This window comes from Carica papaya, chromosome 9 (genome assembly GCF_054855325.1).
Source record: "Carica papaya isolate Zhongbai chromosome 9, ASM5485532v1, whole genome shotgun sequence".
NCBI lineage: Eukaryota > Viridiplantae > Streptophyta > Magnoliopsida > Brassicales > Caricaceae > Carica > Carica papaya.
Window position 1 is genome coordinate 30,603,729 of NC_142317.1, and position 18,210 is coordinate 30,621,938.

General features: G+C 36.0%; 1 protein-coding gene across 4 annotated transcripts in view; it reads left to right on the plus strand.

Moving 5' to 3' along the window:
* Positions 1 to 18,210, plus strand: part of CSTF77 (Tetratricopeptide repeat (TPR)-like superfamily protein) — a 62,506-nt gene that overhangs the window by 4,537 nt on the left and 39,759 nt on the right. For 3 of the 4 annotated variants that reach the window (XM_022036152.2, XM_022036151.2, XM_022036150.2), the window contains exons 4-9: positions 2,470 to 2,579; positions 4,875 to 4,975; positions 14,787 to 14,848; positions 14,977 to 15,117; positions 15,277 to 15,405; positions 16,208 to 16,254. In XM_022036152.2, coding sequence (XP_021891844.1) covers positions 2,470 to 2,579; positions 4,875 to 4,975; positions 14,787 to 14,848; positions 14,977 to 15,117; positions 15,277 to 15,405; positions 16,208 to 16,254 — 590 coding nt within the window. The remainder of the gene's footprint in view (positions 1 to 2,469; positions 2,580 to 4,874; positions 4,976 to 14,786; positions 14,849 to 14,976; positions 15,118 to 15,276; positions 15,406 to 16,207; positions 16,255 to 18,210) is intronic. The other variant, XM_088210656.1, reaches the window with a different exon arrangement.

The following is an 18,210-nucleotide window of genomic DNA, read 5'->3' on the forward strand; positions in this document are numbered from 1 at the left end:
TAGAGGTGGTTGGTCTCCATGAAGCTTTCAACACTTTTTTTTGTATGTCTTGGTTTTTTATTGAAGGTATACCCCAAAGATTTTCTCTATTCTCTCTGCTAGCTACTAAGGTCTCACTATGATTAGATTCCTTTTCCAATTTTCGTGGTTTGGAACTTTTAGTTGTCATTCTGGAACGCTCAGTTGTGTGGGATTCAAGTATAAATCTTCTTGTACTTTCCTCTGTACTGCTTAAAGATATTAACTCATTGAGAGATGACTTTTCCTTTCCCAGGATCTAGACTCTCACCTGAATATATGCTCATTGAGCCCTACTATAAGTTGGTATGCTTTATACTTTTCAGCAAATTTCTTCAAGGCTGCTACATTTTGCTGTTCTCCATAATGATACTAGGTACTAATCAAGCTCCTGCCATAACCTTTTTAGAAGGTTTGAATATTTTTTGACTGTCTTGTTGCATTATTTAGCTGTCCACACATCAATGATCAAATTATACATCTAGGCTGCACCTTTTCCTTGGAATAGGTTTCTAGGATTGAATCTCAAATGTCTTTTGTTGTGGGTAGGCACATAATTTGTTTTTTGATTTCTGTAGCCATAAAGTCTAAGAGCCAGATCATATCATAGAATTTTCCTCATCCCAAGCATCAAAAGCGGGATCTTTCGGCTTTGGTCAAGTGCCAAGGAGATGACTTAGCTTTCTTCCGCTCTTGAGAGTGGTCCGAATCAATTGTGACCAACTTAGATAATCCTTCCCATTGAAGCGGTGTAAAACTTGAATTGGTTGAAATTCACCATTAGTTGTGCAGAATTTCCCTTGTAGGAATTTGTGCCGGTGATTTGAGACATAGCCTCTTACATAATTTACATTTTAGGGTAATTAAATTCAACTAAATAAACCAAAAAAATAATGGTCTTATCAGCTGGACAACAATGATGATGTGGCTTGGCAATGGAGGCTGTGAGGTTAGCGGTTGGCAGTGTGGAGTGCTCGACTATGCAGGAAGGCCTCGAGAGTAGGGAGGCTACTATGCAGGTTGGTGTGTGCGGTTAAGCAGGGAGACGACTGGAGTTGGCATGGTAGGGTAGCGTTGCAATTATGGTGGCAGAAGGAGGAGCCACAACTTGCAACTCTACATTTGCTGCCAACAATAAAGGCTGGTGCTGTTGCTTGTGGTTGGCGGCTATGGTGCTGGCGGCTTGTCTAAAGTGGCCGGTTATGAAGACTGGGTTTGATTGGACATGCTGTTTCCCCGTGGTAATTTCCTTCACTTCCATTGTCTATGAGCATGGTGCTTATGAAGTGGCTGGTTATGAAGTGGTCAGCGGCTATGGTGCTGTTTCCCTGTTTTCCTGGCACCAGTCTTCTATTATCTACAGTGGCACTAATCTATAGCATGGGTGGCACTACTTTGGTGCTTATGAATCAATGAATTATATTATACCCTTTATTTTTTTAAAAAGAGGTGTAATTGCCACAACAGTCATGTGTTTCCTTCTCCCATAATTAAGCATGCTAAAGGAACTTGATCCATTTGCTGTTTGATTGTTTTACAAGATCTCTCCTAGAGAAAATAATAAAAAGCAAATAAGGAGAGAAAAGAAAAATTAGCCACAACATGATAAAGCACCTAGTCTCTTCGTAACATAAATAAGAGACCCCTCCCTCCTCTTGAAAACTCACATGTGCCTTGGTTCAAAAGTAGCTAAAAGCACCCCTCTGCAAAGGTAATTTGGTGTCTGGACATGCTGTTTAAATCCCCTTCCAACTATAAATCACATGCTCATAAGAAGTGCATCTCTCTGTAAAACCTGATGCTCCTTGGCTCTTTTTCTTTTGAAGGGTTAATGGAAGTGAAGGAATCTACAGCGGCAGAGTTACCTAGTTTTCTCCTAACAAAGCAAGGAGTATATTGTATAATCACAACATGACATCATAATGGAGAGACATACCAGTATTCGTGAGCTTGCAATAGCTCATTAGTTTTAATCAGATTGTTTATTGCCAGCTAAACAAAAATTTTAACCTTATGGTGAACCTTGACCTTTAAAGAAATTAGTAAAGGTCAAATTTGCAATTGAAGGGTGATGAAAAACCCAAGAAGTAAACATTCCAAGAGATCTGAGGACCAATTCTATGATTAGTTCTGAAACAAAAGTTAAATGAATCTAATAGAGCATGCGAGGATGTTCAGTCGAAGGGCTTTGAATTGTTAAGGTTATGGAAAAGGGGAAGTTCCAAGAACTTTTGTCCCTTCTATTGTAGTAGCCTTTCCTCTTCCTTATAATAGTTTTTTTAAAAATATTCTCTATCAAAATTTTTTGTATTGTAAAATATTGGTCGGCCTGATGCTATTCATTAAACTAAAGTATAGGGGGACGTGATACGATGAGAGTCTATAGAGAGGACTTTGATTTTTCAGCGTGTTGTCTGATACATTGCTGAACTTATTCTTCTTTTTCAACAGGCAAAGTATTGGAAGCAGTATGTAGAGGCATACATGGCTGTGAATAATGACGATGCTACAAAACAGATATTTAGTCGCTGTTTGTTGAATTGTCTTCATGTTCCTTTGTGGTATGGTTAGCATTGTTGCAATAATTTTTCATCATATTGTTCGTAGTTTCATGTTGGTGCTGATTATACTAAATATTTTAAAGGGAAATTATTATTATTATTATATTATTGTTATTATTATTATTGTTATTTAACTATTGTTGTTCTTGTTGTTATTATTATTATCATCATCATACTGCTTGTATATTGGAAATTTAAGTTTGCTTAGCTTGACAAGTAGGTTTTCAGTCAAAATAAACTTAATTTGGACATCATAGGTTCTTGCTTGAAAGGCCATAAAGCTTGAAAGTAGATCATATAAACAAAAGTTCACAATTAAATGATGTATGACAAATAAGAGTTGATTTGCTTGCTTAGGAATTTGGGGACAAAAACCTAGATATGACACTTGGATTTCTTAGGCATCATAACTAAGAAGTATGAAGTATTAAATTAAGATTTTGATTGCATCTTAGTACTAAAAATTGGTAAAAGTCTCAAAATACTTTTTTGAATAACTAAGTCTTTTGAAAGTTAAATTGTAAAGGTATTCATAATACTTCCTAAATAACCTTTCCCAAATAAGATTAGGCTAAGCATATGAATACGTATAAGGTTAGAAAACACTACTACTAATACAAAATAGAAAAATTAAATACTAAAAAAATAAAATTCTAAAGTTACTAAAATATAAAAATAAGCTCCTAAATAATACAAAAATTTTGTATTAAAAAGTTGAGTTGAGATGCAGCTATAGGAAACATTGGGATTAACAGAGGTAGCAGTTGGGAGAACTTGTGGTGGCAAGTGGTGCATTTTTGGACAGATTTTTGCAGCAAGGCCGTGGGAGGTTGCTGATAGGTGGTGGCTGGTGAATTGACTGACGATAATTTAGGGTTTTTTGTGTTTGCAATTTTATATGTGTGCATTCTGCAGAAGAATAAAATGTTGTCTATATTATTGAATTAGAGAGCCCTAATATACTCATTCTTAGGGTAATAAAAGAAAATATACAATTAATTACATGTATGGGTATTGTACTAGTATGCTCCTTTACCTTGATTATACAAAATATAGGTATTGTACTGGTATACTCCTTTGCCCTGATTATACAAAAATATACTTTCCTATTTTATAAGTAGTTGCCAACGCTTTGCTTCAAGTTGATAAATAGATATTGTCCATTCTCATCTTGAAAATTTTCATATGAAATCCTGGATTACTCAACTCTTTAGTTAGCATATCAACAAGTTGTGAGGTGTTGAGCATGTATAGCGTGTAAGTTACACCACTATCCAGTTTCTCTTTGATAAAGTGTCTGTTGGCTTCCATATGCTTGGTTATGTCATGCTATACCCGGTTGTGCGGTATACTAATTGCTGACTTGTTATCCCAGTAGAGTCTCGTTGGCTATTCCCATTCAATTTCAAATCTTCTAGGATCATTTTCAGCCATAAAAGTTTACTCACCCCGTGGGCCATTTGTCAAAATTCTGATTCTGCATTAGATCAGGTAATCATATTCTGTTTCTTGTTTCTCCGCATGACCAGGTTCCCTCCGAGTAAAGTATGGTAACCAGGGGCAGATCTTCTGTGAACTAATGGTTCTACATAATCTACATCAGTGTAGGCTTCAATTGTCAACTGGTTATTTCTTTTAAACATGTGTACTCTTCAAATACTGGAGTACCCTTTATACTTCAATACAGCTTGCAAGTGCACCTCCTTAGGCTTGTGGATGAATTGGTTTATCATGGCAAATCAAGTATATTAGTTTTCCAACTAGTTTTACGGTACATTTTCTTCTTGACATTTGAGTCGTCTTTCACCAATTCAAAATTGTGGTAAGAATCAATTGGGGTACCAACAGATTACTTGCCAGCTTGCCGGTCTCTTTCAAAAGTTCAGTGACATACTTTTGAGGAAGTATTTTAACTTTCTTAATTCACTGATTTCAAATTCTCAGCTCGGACATTACTTGAGCACTGTTTCTTCTTTTTATAATTACCTGTCACAATTATATCATCCAACATACATTAGGAGGGTTATAACTTTTCACGAACTGGAATGTTTAATAACCATGGCAAATCTCCTAATTAATACACAATAAAATAGGAAATAAAAGATAACAAATTAATTCTATTGTAATTCTATAAATTGTGACCAGCAGTAGGTTGGACTCCATTTCAAAGTTATCACCTATAAATTTTTTTCTTTTTAAATCAATAAACTCCTTTTAGCACATGATCTCTGTCTCTCTCTATCTCTCTTCACTTTGTTTGAAAATTTTAATTTTTTCCTGATGTTGGGTTTGTAGGCGTTGCTATATTCGGTTCATTCGAAAGGTCAATGAGAAGAAGGGTGTGGAAGGTCAAGAGGAGACAAAAAGAGCTTTTGATTTTATGCTCAGTTATATTGGTATATATTTTCTCCTTTTCGGAGTTGTTTATTTTATTTTGATTGAGATGCTAAAATGTCGATTCTCTTAATCATCACTAGAGATTTTCATTAATTAATTGATTGTTTACTAAATTCTTTATACTAATTGCTGTGGTTCAATAGATAATTTTTGACCATTTTGTATAGAGCTTAGGTTTTATTCTTGCCTAACAAGAAACTTTAAAAATATTGTGTTAGTAGTGTTTTGCTATGTAGTTGTACAAGTGATAATTCTCTCTAGTGTTTGGTATGAGAACTGGTTGATTTGTGAACCATGCAATCTCTATCACAAAAAGTAGTCCTGGTGATCAAAAGAAAAAAAGTCCTTTGATGTGGTCATGGAAGCGGATGCTAAAGACGTTCTATGGACACCGGGAATGATGAGAAGCTACGCTTCCATCATCTTTTCTTGAATGGAAAAAGAAACATTATTAGATATCAGGATTTGGCAGGATGAGCGGACTGGCATAGAAACATTATTAGCGAGAATCAGATGAACTGGCATAGATTCCAGGAGTGCATTCATTGGAGGCTGGGCAGAGGTAACATTATCAGGTTTTGGGAGGATGAGTGGATTGATGGGGGGAGTCTCATGAGGCAATTCCTGAGGATATTTGCCATTGCACAATCAAAGAACATGGTGATTGAGGAAGCGTATAGGGACCACAGTGGCATAACGGAATGGTTTGTGAATGTGGATAGAAATTTGAATGATTGGTAAATAAGTATGACTTGCCTTGAAATAGGTTAATTCTAAGAGGGATAAGGTCTTTTGGAAGCTGAAACAAAATGAGTACTTCTCTGGTAAGTCATATTACAACTACCTTGTGAGTGATGAGTTTGGGAGGGTGCCCAATTTCCCGGTTCATCAGATTTGGAAAGCAAACGCGCATCCAAGAATTGCCTTCTTTGTTTGGGAGGCAAGTTGGAAATGCATTTTGACAATTGACAAGTTGATGACAAGATGCAAAATTATGATCAATGGGTGCTATTTCTGCAACAAAGCTGCGGAATCTTGCAACCACATCCTCCTGTAGTGTCCTATGCCACACGAATTATGGACAGTGATATACGGGTTTGTGGGAATTAATTGGGTTATGGCGTGTTCTATTAAAGATGAGATCTGGGTGTGGGAAGGGGTATGCAGTGAAAGAGAGTTTGTGAAGTTGATTCCCTTAACTATACATAGGATTAGAAACAAATAATTTCATTATTTTGAGTCCATTTTATGGGGTTATGACATCATTGGGGATCAGGATTTTAGGAATTTCATTGATACATTAATACAACTGTAAATCTTTTGTAAATGGGTGGTACCCCTTTGCTACCTTGTTAATATATATTTTACACTTTTTATCTGAGAAAAGAAACATTGTTAGGGAGAAGAAAAGAAACTAAACAACTAGATGAACAAGAGATCCTTCTGAACAGAAACTAAGGAAAAGAAAAAGAAAAAACTAATATAAAAAATAACAAGGAAATCCAATCACTTTGCAGGTAGTAAAGAAGCATCTCTAAAAAGATTTAGAGTTCTTGCCCATAAAGTAGCAAAATGGACCAATCTGTCCTACAATAAAGACAAGTGGTTAAATCAATCCTTGAATATCCTCATATTTCACTCCAACTGCAATGCCCACAAATTATCAAAGGGAGCACCTCTCCACACCCGACAAACTCTTTTCGCTTTCCATATGAAAGCTAGAAAGATAACATTCAATGGAAACCCAAGAATAACCAAAAATATTAAAAGAACACACCAAAGTCTTGATGCAACTTTGCAATGCAAAAAGAGGTGATTATAAGAATTTTCTGCCTTAAAGCTCGTCAAACAAGTATTTGGAGAAAGGACACAGATCTGCAGATTTGCAAAAAATATCAGTAAGTTAGTCTCTTTAGAGCAGTTGTCCAGAAGCAAACCTTATTCTTAGAAGGAACTTTAGCCTTCTAGAAAACCTTGGCACAAAAGTCTCATTGAGCATAGAGGGTAAAGGTGTAAGGTGTGGAAAAAGAGTCTTGCAAGAAAACAAATTAGCTGACCCTAAACAGATTTGCTCAAGTTTGATGATCTTGAGCTAGAGGAACTTGAAAGGGATCAAGAATGTTGAGCAAAGAAATACTAAGTAGAGAAATAGAAGAAAATATGAGAGAAGAGAATAGGAGAATAGATGGAGAGAAAGAGGGGGGAATAAAGGTGAAGACTTTAGATAGTGGAAAAAATGGAACATTAGATAGATGAAGAACAAGAAAGATGAAAAATACTAGGTAGGACAAGGCATGCTTTCACTAGAATTATAAATTCCAAGCTTATCATAATTGTTGATTAGAAAGCTTTACATGGGGTTTGATCTTAACTAAAACAACTATAGGGAAACAAATCCAAGTTTTTCAGAAGTTATTAATTTAATAACTCAAATCTAAAAGGTGCTATTTAATAAATAGAAGAATAACAATAAATCTTGCAGGAAGTATTAAATTCAATCTCCTTATTGTTGCTTAGATGGTTTTGCATCTCAGAGCCATTCTTGTTAGAGGTAGACCTTGGCTTGTTTCTTGTCGAATAGACTGCTCTGGCTTCTTGTTAGATGTGCTCCAAAAAAGGCGGGGGGGCGGGGGGTTGGCTTGTTGTTTTCATCTAGTTAGAATCATAGAGATGTCAAATGAAGGAATATGTTGAAGCCCTTAGTAAGTCGGCACAATCTCCCTAAGCCCAATCTTTGAGCCTTGAGAAAAGTAAATGGGTATATTGAGCCAAAAGGCTGGTGAAAGTCCTAAGGTCAAGAACAATAACTTCCTCAGCATGCCTTCTAACCTAGGCATTGATCTCTTGTGAAATAGGCTAGCGAGGCTATAGTTCAGCCTTATTACATTAATTCTTCAACTCCTTTGGTGTCAAAGGTTGTTTTAAATTGGGAGAAGCGAGTGTTTATAATAGAAATGTGGTAGAGGATCTTGATCTGATATTGTATCAGGATTGATCCAAGAGCAGATGAGAATATGATTTTCTGCCTAATCTTTGGTTGAGATTGGGAATGGGCGTTGAGGAGCTTGTTGTGGTTTTATCACACTATCCAGGGACATGGATTCTTCATAGTTTCGTGCTTAATAGTGGTTTTGTTGGATGGTTTCAATGGGTCTGTAGATGCTAGTAGAGCGAGGGTAGCCTCTACATAAAACAGGCTGATATACTTCAAAAGAGAAATTATACCTTTGAAACTCTTGTATTCTTTCACCATCATTCTTTTATGATAGAAGCAAAATTTTTACTGAGAAATGAGAAAAAAAGTACATCACTAGAGAATAAGACATCCTTAAAAAAATTACACAAAAAAAAATGGGAATGAGAAAGCAACACTTCCCTAATGGGAAGAGGAAAAAAGTTGATACAATTTATTGGCCAAAGATAAATGTGTCTTCGTTGTGGTGTAAGTCTGATATGCTTGTGTTAGGGCCTATGTGCTTTACCTATAAAGAAGCCAAAAATGTTACCCTCATCCACAGCTGGCATAAAATGGTATGCCTATTGTTAAAAATTAGAGAGTTGCCAGCTGGCAAAATACTCCATAATCTAGCAAAGATAGCACCTTGTAGGGTTTAGCTTCTTTTCTTAGACAATCTTCTTGGATGCAAGTCTTTAGCAATTTACTTCTTTTTAATTTTAATGAAAATGAAAACCTTAACAAAAGCATCACTGGAAAGAAAAAGGGTTATATCATCGAATGAAAAACAATTTCTTGGATTTGGTTTAGAAAATCCAAATCAAGAAAAATGAGACCCCACATATCTCAAGGGGAGTTTGGATCAGATGAACAAAACAAAGAAAATCTCGGATCAATTCTCTCAAACCAAGAAAAAAATATTGAAGTAGATTATGTAGAATCAGATATTAAAATGTAGAAAGAACAAGCAATACAAAAGCAAAACTTTTTTTTTTTGAAATAAAAGTGTGTAGTCGTCAAAACTATCAAAGTTATACCCTAAAACAGTAGAGTCAAAATAGTGAAAACAATTATTCTTGATGGTATTAAAATCTAGTTCTAACCCCTAAAAAATCCGATTGTTTTTTTCCTTTCCAAATGATCCAAAAAATGGTGAGGAGAATGAGTCTAAGTGCTTTGTTATTGCTGCCCAGCCCCTCCCAAGCCAGAAGTTCAGAGATGACAGTGTCCGCCATTATCCAGGAAATTCTCAAGAGCCGTAGGATCATGCTCCATAGTTTGTAGGGGGTATGGCATTGCAGAAGTAGATGATTGCACGATTCTAGGGAATTTTTATACAAGAAGCACCTATTGACAGTAGTGTGTCCTCTTCTCATCATGTTATCCATAATGAGAATTTTTTCCTTTTTAGTTTCCCAAGTGAAAAATGAAATTCTGGGGGGGAGGGGGGCAGGGAGCGCCATAATTCCAAATGATTTTTGAAGGGAAAACCCTCAGCAAATCAGTGGTGTGTCCGATCAGAAAAGAGTAGAGAGAGCTTACAGTGAAATGACCATTCTTTTTTAAGTTCCAGTTTAGTTTATCATCATGATTTTGCAGCTGGATGTGTGCTAGAGTGTGGAGCATGGATTCATACTCTTCCAGCTTCCAATCTTGTAAGTTCCTGAGTACCGGGATGCTCCAAGAGGTAGGAATAAAGAACCAGCAGCCTCATTGACCATGGCCGATTTATTTCTAGCAATTGCAAAAATGAAGGAATATTTGTCTCTTAATCTTTCAGAACCGTACCAAATGTCATCCCAAAAATGAGTTTTGTTTCCATTGCCAATATTTGATTTAGAATACTGAAAGATAGCATTGTTGAGGGACATGATGTTCTTCCAAAGACTGAAACCATAATTTTTGTTTTTAATATAAGAGAGATTATACGGGTTGCCATTAAACCATTTGCAATCTATAACCATTTTCCAGAAGCTGCCATTTTCATTTCAGTATCTCCAGTTCCATTTCCCAAGTAGTGCCTTGTTTAGTTTTACTAAGGGTCTCAACCCCAAACCCCCCATCTTTCAAAGATTTTTTGACTTCCAACCAGTTGACAAGGTTTATTTCTTGCAATTGTCACTGTCACTCCATAAAAGATTACATTGAATCTTTTCCAATTTTTTAACCACTTTTGTTGGAATATTGAGCACCGATAACTAGTAAATAAAGAGATTGGAAAGGGTGCTTCGGGTATGTCCGGCCAACCAAGCAAAACCAGTGGTTTCTTGGTCACGACCAGTTAAAGCTAAAGTTCCATTAAAGAGCGTTTTCACGTGGTAGAACCTCCTTAGAGAATATAAGGTTTTCAGGAGGCTGATCTTGAGCCGCCATCCAAGCATGAATACTTCGGTTTAAAAGAATAGTTTTGGTGCAGAAAGTCTCAAATTCAGGATCTTTTGCTGCACAGGTTTCCTGGGAAAGGAAGTCATAGGCACATAGGTTCAAAGCCAGACCGACTACTCAAAGAGCACACATTCATAAACTAGTTACTAGCACAAATAACATAAAGAAATGTAATCAGCGTTTATTGGAAAAAGCAACACCAAAGATTTGGGACCAAAAACGTTTAGCAGTGATCATTGAATAAATTTCTTTGACTTGAGTTGGGTTAAAAGCACATAATTTATTTGCACCATCGCCATCCTCAAATAAAGTATTTTTTATGATAGGACCATGAATAACGCATAGCAGAGCAGAGCCCAATACACTGACAACTCCCATTATATGAAATGGGTTCAATGTCCAATTGTGAAACCTTTGGAAAAAGAGGATGAATCGAAATATAGCTGTTACACCAAAACTAGACACAAAGAACCAACTAGATTGACCTAATGGGTAAATCAGGAATACGTAAACAAAAACAACAATTGGACCAGAGAATGCAATTGCATTATAAAGTCGCAATTAATTTTATCAAAGCCAGTTTTGCACCTTTGGACAAATTTTTTTCTTCCAAGTAGATAATCTATTATTGAACAATTCAATCACTGGTTCCCCGCACCTACTTTGTGTTTGGTGGCTAGCGGAACCCCTAGATAAATGATGGGCAGTTGAGCCTCTTTCCAACCCAAAACCAAACTGTGATCTTCCCTTGGGAACTGTTCCACAAATCTACCAACTCAGATTTGTACACAGTGATCCCTTTAATCAGATTCAAAGTTTTTTCTTTCTCAATGAGTTGAAGTGACACAGCTACCATCATGATGATAAATAGAGTGAGAGAAAAGTAATCCCCTTCTCTCAGAGCCCTCTTGAGGCATTGAAAAGAGAGAAAGGCCCACCATTAACAATCACAACAAAACTACTTGAGGTGACACATGTTCTTATTCATCTTCTCCATTTAGTACCAAAACCAAGTCTCAATAGCATGTAATCTAAGAAATCCCAATTAACATAATCAAATACCTTTTCCATATCAAGTTTGCATAGAATACATTTCTTGTTGTATCTAATGGCATCATCCACTGTTTCATTAGCAATCAGAATGGCATCAACAATCTGTCTCCCAGGTATAAAGGCATGTTGACAATTTCCAATAATGTTGTTTAATACATTGGACAATCTTTTGGTCAAAACTTTAGAGAATAATTTGTATATGCACCCAATAAAACTTATAGGTCGAAAGTCATTAATGTTCTTAGGTTGGGTTCTTTTAGAGATCATAATAAGAAAGATAGAGTTAAGTCATTAACGTTCTTAGGTTGGGTTCTTTTAGAGATCATAACAAGAAAGATAGAGTTAAGTGATTCAACAAAGGAGCTGTGATTATGGAAGTCGTTGAAGAACTCTAATATATAGAAGCAAAACTTCATTTCTTCTTAAAAAGATATTTGCATTTTCAATCGAGATGGAATGATTCTTTAAATCAAAGAATTATCAATACTATCAAAGTATATTGTCTCTTACTTAAACTGATAAATCCAAGAGAAATTACTATATCTTCTATTCAAATGAGAGAAATGAGTCTAGATATTGGAGGGGTCACCTAGTTAAGACCAAACATTCTAAGGACCTTTGACCACACTTCTAAACTATATCACATGCAATGACAAGTTTGGATGCATTTCTCATCCCCTAAAAACACGTGACACATAGATATGAGAAAAAGCTCAATAAGGTCGAGCATATAGTTGGTGTTCAACCTTTAATGAATAGCTATTCAAGTAATACCTTAACCTTTAAAGGAATCACAGACTTTAAAATACCTTAGCAATATGGAATTGGCTATTAACGGAGTTTTTGGTCAGCTAATCGAAGAAAGATGGACATGTGTAAAGGCCTGAGGGGTCTGGGTCCAAAATCTTGTGTCAAGTTGGGATGATATGGTAATGGGTTTCAATAGCTCCAACAAAGTAAGGTTGTCAACATTCTCTTTATCGGTGAGATTTTCCATCCTAGGAACTCTAAATTTTCCATTCTAGGTCCTCATATACTTGAATGGTTTCATTTGTAAAAGTATGGACTTTACCTTTGTTACCCATGTTCCAGAAAAGGGTAAGTTTACAAGTCTCATACTATCGTTCAATCAGTTTAGTGATTAGTGTCTAAGATTATCATAGAAGAGCTATCCAATTGACTTAGTGAAATCTTAGATGATACTATCTCACTAAACCAGAGTGCTTTTATGGGAGGTAACAAACCCTTGATGCATCTTTAGTGGCCAATGAGGTGGTGGAATATACTCGGGCATAAAAAAGGAGAGGTTTGGTTTTTAGATTGCGACTTTTAGAAAACTTATGACCTGATCAATTGGAGTTTCCTAGACCAGGTGATGGGTCGATGGGATTTGGTCATCAATTGAGGAAATGGATTAGTGGATATTTGTTCTCATGCTCCCTTGTAGTGATAGTCAATGGAAAATCCCGAGATTGGTTTAGAGCCTTAAGAGGACTTAGACAGGGTGACCTACTTTTGCCTTTCCTCTTTACTTTTGTAGTGTACATAAGGAGTTGGATACTGTCAAGGGCTATAAAGAGGAGCTTAGTAAGGGGCTTAAAAGTGGGTAAATAGAATGGGGAGGTATCTCACTTAAATTTGCGGGTGATACAATTTATTCTTGGAAAATGACCATATTTCCATATCTAATGCTTTTGTCATCCTCCATATGTTTGAACACATGTCTAGATTGAAAATCAATTTGGGAAAACTGGACTTTTTGGGATTAATATGGAAGATGATTCAATTAACCATCTATGGAGATTATAAGTGTTAAGAAGTTATCGTGGTGCATTATGTATCTGGGAGTTCCACTACGTGGAAACTTGAGGAGTAGCATTTTCTGAGACGAGGTAGAGAACAAGGTGGCTAGATGTGTAGAGAGTTGGAAGGATGGGCTCTTCTCCCTTTAGGTTGACTAATGCTTGTTTGTCTAGTATATCAGTTTACTTGCTATCTCTATTTAGGATTCCTACTAGATAGCAGAGAGGATTGAGAGTATAATGAAAAAATTCTTTTGGTTCGGCAAGTGTAAGAAGAGTAGAGATCATTTAGTTCAATGAGAGGTTTGTTGTCAATCTAAAAATTTGCGGAATTTAGGCATTGGGAATCTTATATCAAAAACGTTATCTCTACTTGAAAAATGGCTATGACACTTTCCTTAGTGAGCCAACCTCTCTATGGCACATGATGATAAACAATATCCAAGGAGGTGAGAGGATTGACTGGAATGTTCTTGTTGGGGGATCCACAACTCACTGTAGTCCTTGAAAATCCATTTCCTAGTCCTCCCTTTCTTTACTCGACTCACTTGACTACATGTGGGAAATGGATTTAGAGTCTTGTTTGGGGGACACATGGTTGGGAGATCAAGTGCTCGCCACAAAACTCCCTAGGGTTTACTAGTTATCTACCAGAATACTACTTGTGTCTCTGGCTTTGTTGATAGTTCGGTAGGAAGACCTTATTGGAACTTCCATCTTAATAGTAACCTTTTGATCAGGAGACTTCAAATGTCGTGACCTTACTGAACATGCTAGACAACATTCAAATTACCTTCCAACTTGATTGATGGTCATGGATTCTTGAACCTTCTTGTTTGTTCTCATGTAAATCCTTCTTCACATACCTTATTTCTATACCCACTGACAAACAATTTCATATTGCCAACATATTTTGGAAAGCTACAGTCACTTTGAAGGTGAAGATATTTTTGTGAACCGCTATCAACCAAAGACTTAACTCTACTGATTTGCTTCATGTCCAATGCCCTCACCGTGCTTTGTCCCTAATATATTCATTTTGCACTTCAAAAATGGTGAGATTCATTCCCACTTGTTTTTACATTGTAACATGGCGTGGAAAGTGTGGGCTAATCTGATGAATAAATTTGGCTTCAGCTGGGTGGTGTCTCCTACAGTTCGTATTTTTATGAACTCATGTATTCAGGGGGTTGGAGTTAGAAAGGAAGCTTCAGGTACTTTAGCAAGGTGCTGTTTTTACAGGTCTCTGGGGTATATGGCAAGCAAGGAATCAACAGATTTTCCTTGATTGGGCAATGACGATCCATGAGCTCAATGAGAGAGTCATTTGTGATGTCTCTTTGGGCAAAAGCTCCTGGGCACGTGGCAAACATGAGCATCTTAGAGCTATGTCACAACTGGGATGCTATCACGCACACAGAATAAAGGAGATATCTTTGTACACACTGTTTTGAAATTTTTATTCTTTATTTTTTCTTATTGAGGAGATTAACTGATTCTCATCTTTATATTCTTTTCTCTTTTTCTATGCTTTAATAAAGCTTCTTCTTTTATCAAAAGAGAATAATTTTGGAGTAGACTGATGGTGCCTATTTCTGATGCAAACATTGCCAGGAGCAGACATCGCATCTGGCCCCATATGGATGGAGTACATTTCCTTTTTAAGATCGTTGCCGGTTTGTTAAATATATATTCCTTATGTTTTAAAAACAATATATCATTAGTATTTGATTTTGCTGTTAATGGCTATTCACAATCTTTTTATCATATTGCTGTTTTCGGTTTGTTTGTGATGTTATTGCAGGCCGTAAGTCCGCAAGAAGAGTCACAGCGGATGACTGCAGTTCGGAAAGTGTTCCAAAGAGCTATCATCACCCCGACCCATCATGTTGAGCAGCTTTGGAAGGATTATGAGAATTTTGAAAATTCTGTGAGCCGTCAATTGGTAATGTGTTGGGGTGTGAGCTGCATGTGACTGATCAAGTTTAGTTTCTTGATTGCATATTTGGCTAGCTATTTGCTATTATAACCAATAATTTTCTGTATTTGCATTTGCAATAAATAGTTTGATGGATTGTGAACTTAATGATATTTTACGAAGCAGGCAAAAGGACTTCTATCTGAATATCAACCAAAATATAACAGTGCTAGGGCTGTTTATCGTGAAAGGAAGAAATATGTCGATGAAATTGAGTGGAATATGCTTGCTGTGCCACCAACTGGGTCTTACAAGGTAACTGTGCTTTTTTTTTCCTTTCATTCCCTTATTGTTACAATTGAAGAATTGCTGTTTGGAATATAAGTTGCATGGAGTACGTACAACATAGTCCTTTATTATGGGAATACAAAAAACTAATAGATTCTGACTTTGTATTTTGTGTAAACGTCATTCTGTTCTATATGGAGAACATCTTTGGTAACTGACTGATATTTGCCAGATTATCATTATATTTTTGTTTTTTTTTTTGAGAGTTGTAAATCTCTATATATGGTTGGTACGTTTCGTATCATTCTAATATATCCATTTAGTTTGTATCTGAAAAAACACCAGTGCTATTACATTATTTCTTTTTTATCTTTAGTGACTAAAGACAACACAAGTGCATGTATTGTAGCAAGTTTTGGGCTGTTATATTTTCTTAGATGTAGTATGTCTGTCATGAGAAGTGGTAGGGATGGAGCTAGAACATTATGGTTAAAAAATTGTTATGTTCTCAAATCACATTCGATAATGGCCAACAGGGTGAAAATTACTATTTATTATTACTACTGGGTTAAGAAATTATCAAAAGCTATGAAAAAATCATACTTAATTAAGTACATACAGATATATTATTTTTTTCCCCTCAAAAGCAAGTTGATTCAATTGCCCCCAGTTTCCTTGTGGGAGCCACCCTTGGGAAATGGTTCTTCGACCTGTATTATGTAGTTAACACTTCCATTGGTTGGTTCCCTAAGTTATGCTTCTATGTAGAACATCATTTCTCTTTTACATTTGTTAACACAGCTACACTCTTGTTTTCTTTGGCTCTCAGGAAGAGAAGCAGTGGATGGCATGGAAGAGGTTTCTAGATTTTGAAAAGTAAGTATCAAATGATATGGTTTATTACGGCCTACATATAATGTGCAATTTATTCTTGAAAAGTAAGTAACAAATGAACTCCATGTGTGAGAATTATATGGCTTATTACAACCTGTGTAAGACAACTATTAACATGCAAGGGTATTTGTTACAAGTAAATATGTGAGGTGCAAATTTTGAGATTCATTCTTGAATGAATGGTATTTTTGATTAACAACTCTATTTTTATTTTTGTGTTAGCTTTATTTTTTGGACTTTTTTTTAACAATTAGAGAAGAAAAAACTATTAGCTTTAATGTTTAAGCTTTTGTCAATTCTTAGGAATTGGAGGGGCATGTGTCACGATTGGAGAGTAGGTATTTAAAGCCCCAAAACCCTAGGTGACGAGCCAGTTTTTGAACTATTGAACCGTTTCTTCTTCATGTGATGAACCAGCCCAACTCTTCATCTTTCTCTTTCTGCTCGACGCATCCAATGGGAAGATCTCCTTTGCGGATTTCAGCTTCCACGCGACAATTGATGGTTTGAAAGAAAGAATCATGTACCATTTCATGAATATAAATAATGGATTGTAAACAATAATCTATCATGGTATGTAGTGAAGTTAATATCACAAATCTATCTTCTATCTCTCTATCTTTTTCCTCCCTCAGCCTCTTCTCTCCCTAAACTCTTGGTGTCTTTTCTCTCTCTTTGTTATTTCCTCTCTTCCGAGATTTCTCCCTCGCTCTTTCTCTCTGTTATACTTTCTCCCGATCTCTCTATAACACTCTTTCTCTCTCTGTTTTTCTCTCTCTAAAATCCTTTCTCTCTCTTGGTATCAACTACATTTTTTCCTCTCTCTTGATTTCCTTAACATTTTTTAATTTTCTCGCTTAATTTAAATTCTTTTACCGTTCAAAGTCCTAATAAAGTACATGTCAAGGCTGGATCCTAACAACTTGGTGTCAGAGCAAGTTGATTATGAAGAAACTCCTACAAGTTTCGTGTTTATGGTGAAAAATAAGGGTAAAATCATCGTGTCCGAACCTCAAAAAACTCCCAATTTGGAGGAAAATATGCGTGATGTAGACCAAAAACTCTCGGAATTTAGGTTTGAAATGTATGAATCTTAGCAACAAACCCGAATCATTGAAGACCGAAGATTGACTATGTTCAGCCAACAATTGGAATGATTGAACGAACTCTTGTAAGACAACGCACATATAGATGAAACAACCAAAAGGGTAAATCCTTTTGCTTCTGTTTTAAAAATATTGATAGATGAATTTTACCAAACCCTAAAACCAAAGAAATAGGGGTTAGCAGTTCAGATATGAGGGCTATAATCAAACAGGAAATCGTACCCTGAAAATTGAAATTTCTATCTTCAAAGGAAAAATTCTAGAATATGGATTAAAAGATGCAAGAAATATTTTCATGTTTTCAACATTTTTGAAGAAAGTAAGGTGGAAACAATTTCGATGTTTTTGGGACATAGGGCGGAAATTTGGTTTCATGGGTAAGAAAACCTAGTATGTTTGAATGAGAAATATTTGAGGTAGAATTTTGTAGAAGGTTTGGAGAATTAGCTGGAGTAGACATTACGAAGGAATTCAATAAATTGATCCAAGAAGATATCGATCTCCAATATGAAGAAAAACTTGAAGAAATAAGGTCCCTGTTATTAACAAAAAATCTTGAACTTTTTGAAAAAATTTTTATCTACAGTTTTACAAGTGATTTAATGGAGGAATTTAGACCAACTATGAGGATGCACAAGCCCCGCACCTGACGCATTTGAGTTGGCTGTATGGCAAGAATAAGCAGTAGATATCATCGACCGTCACAATAAATTGAAGTACTCTGCAAATTTTTCCAAAGGAAGTGTTTGCATCATTGAAAATTTCTCTAAAATTTAAAATTTTCAAGAAGTAACACCCCTGAGGGGTCCAAATAATTCAGAATTGAGGGGAA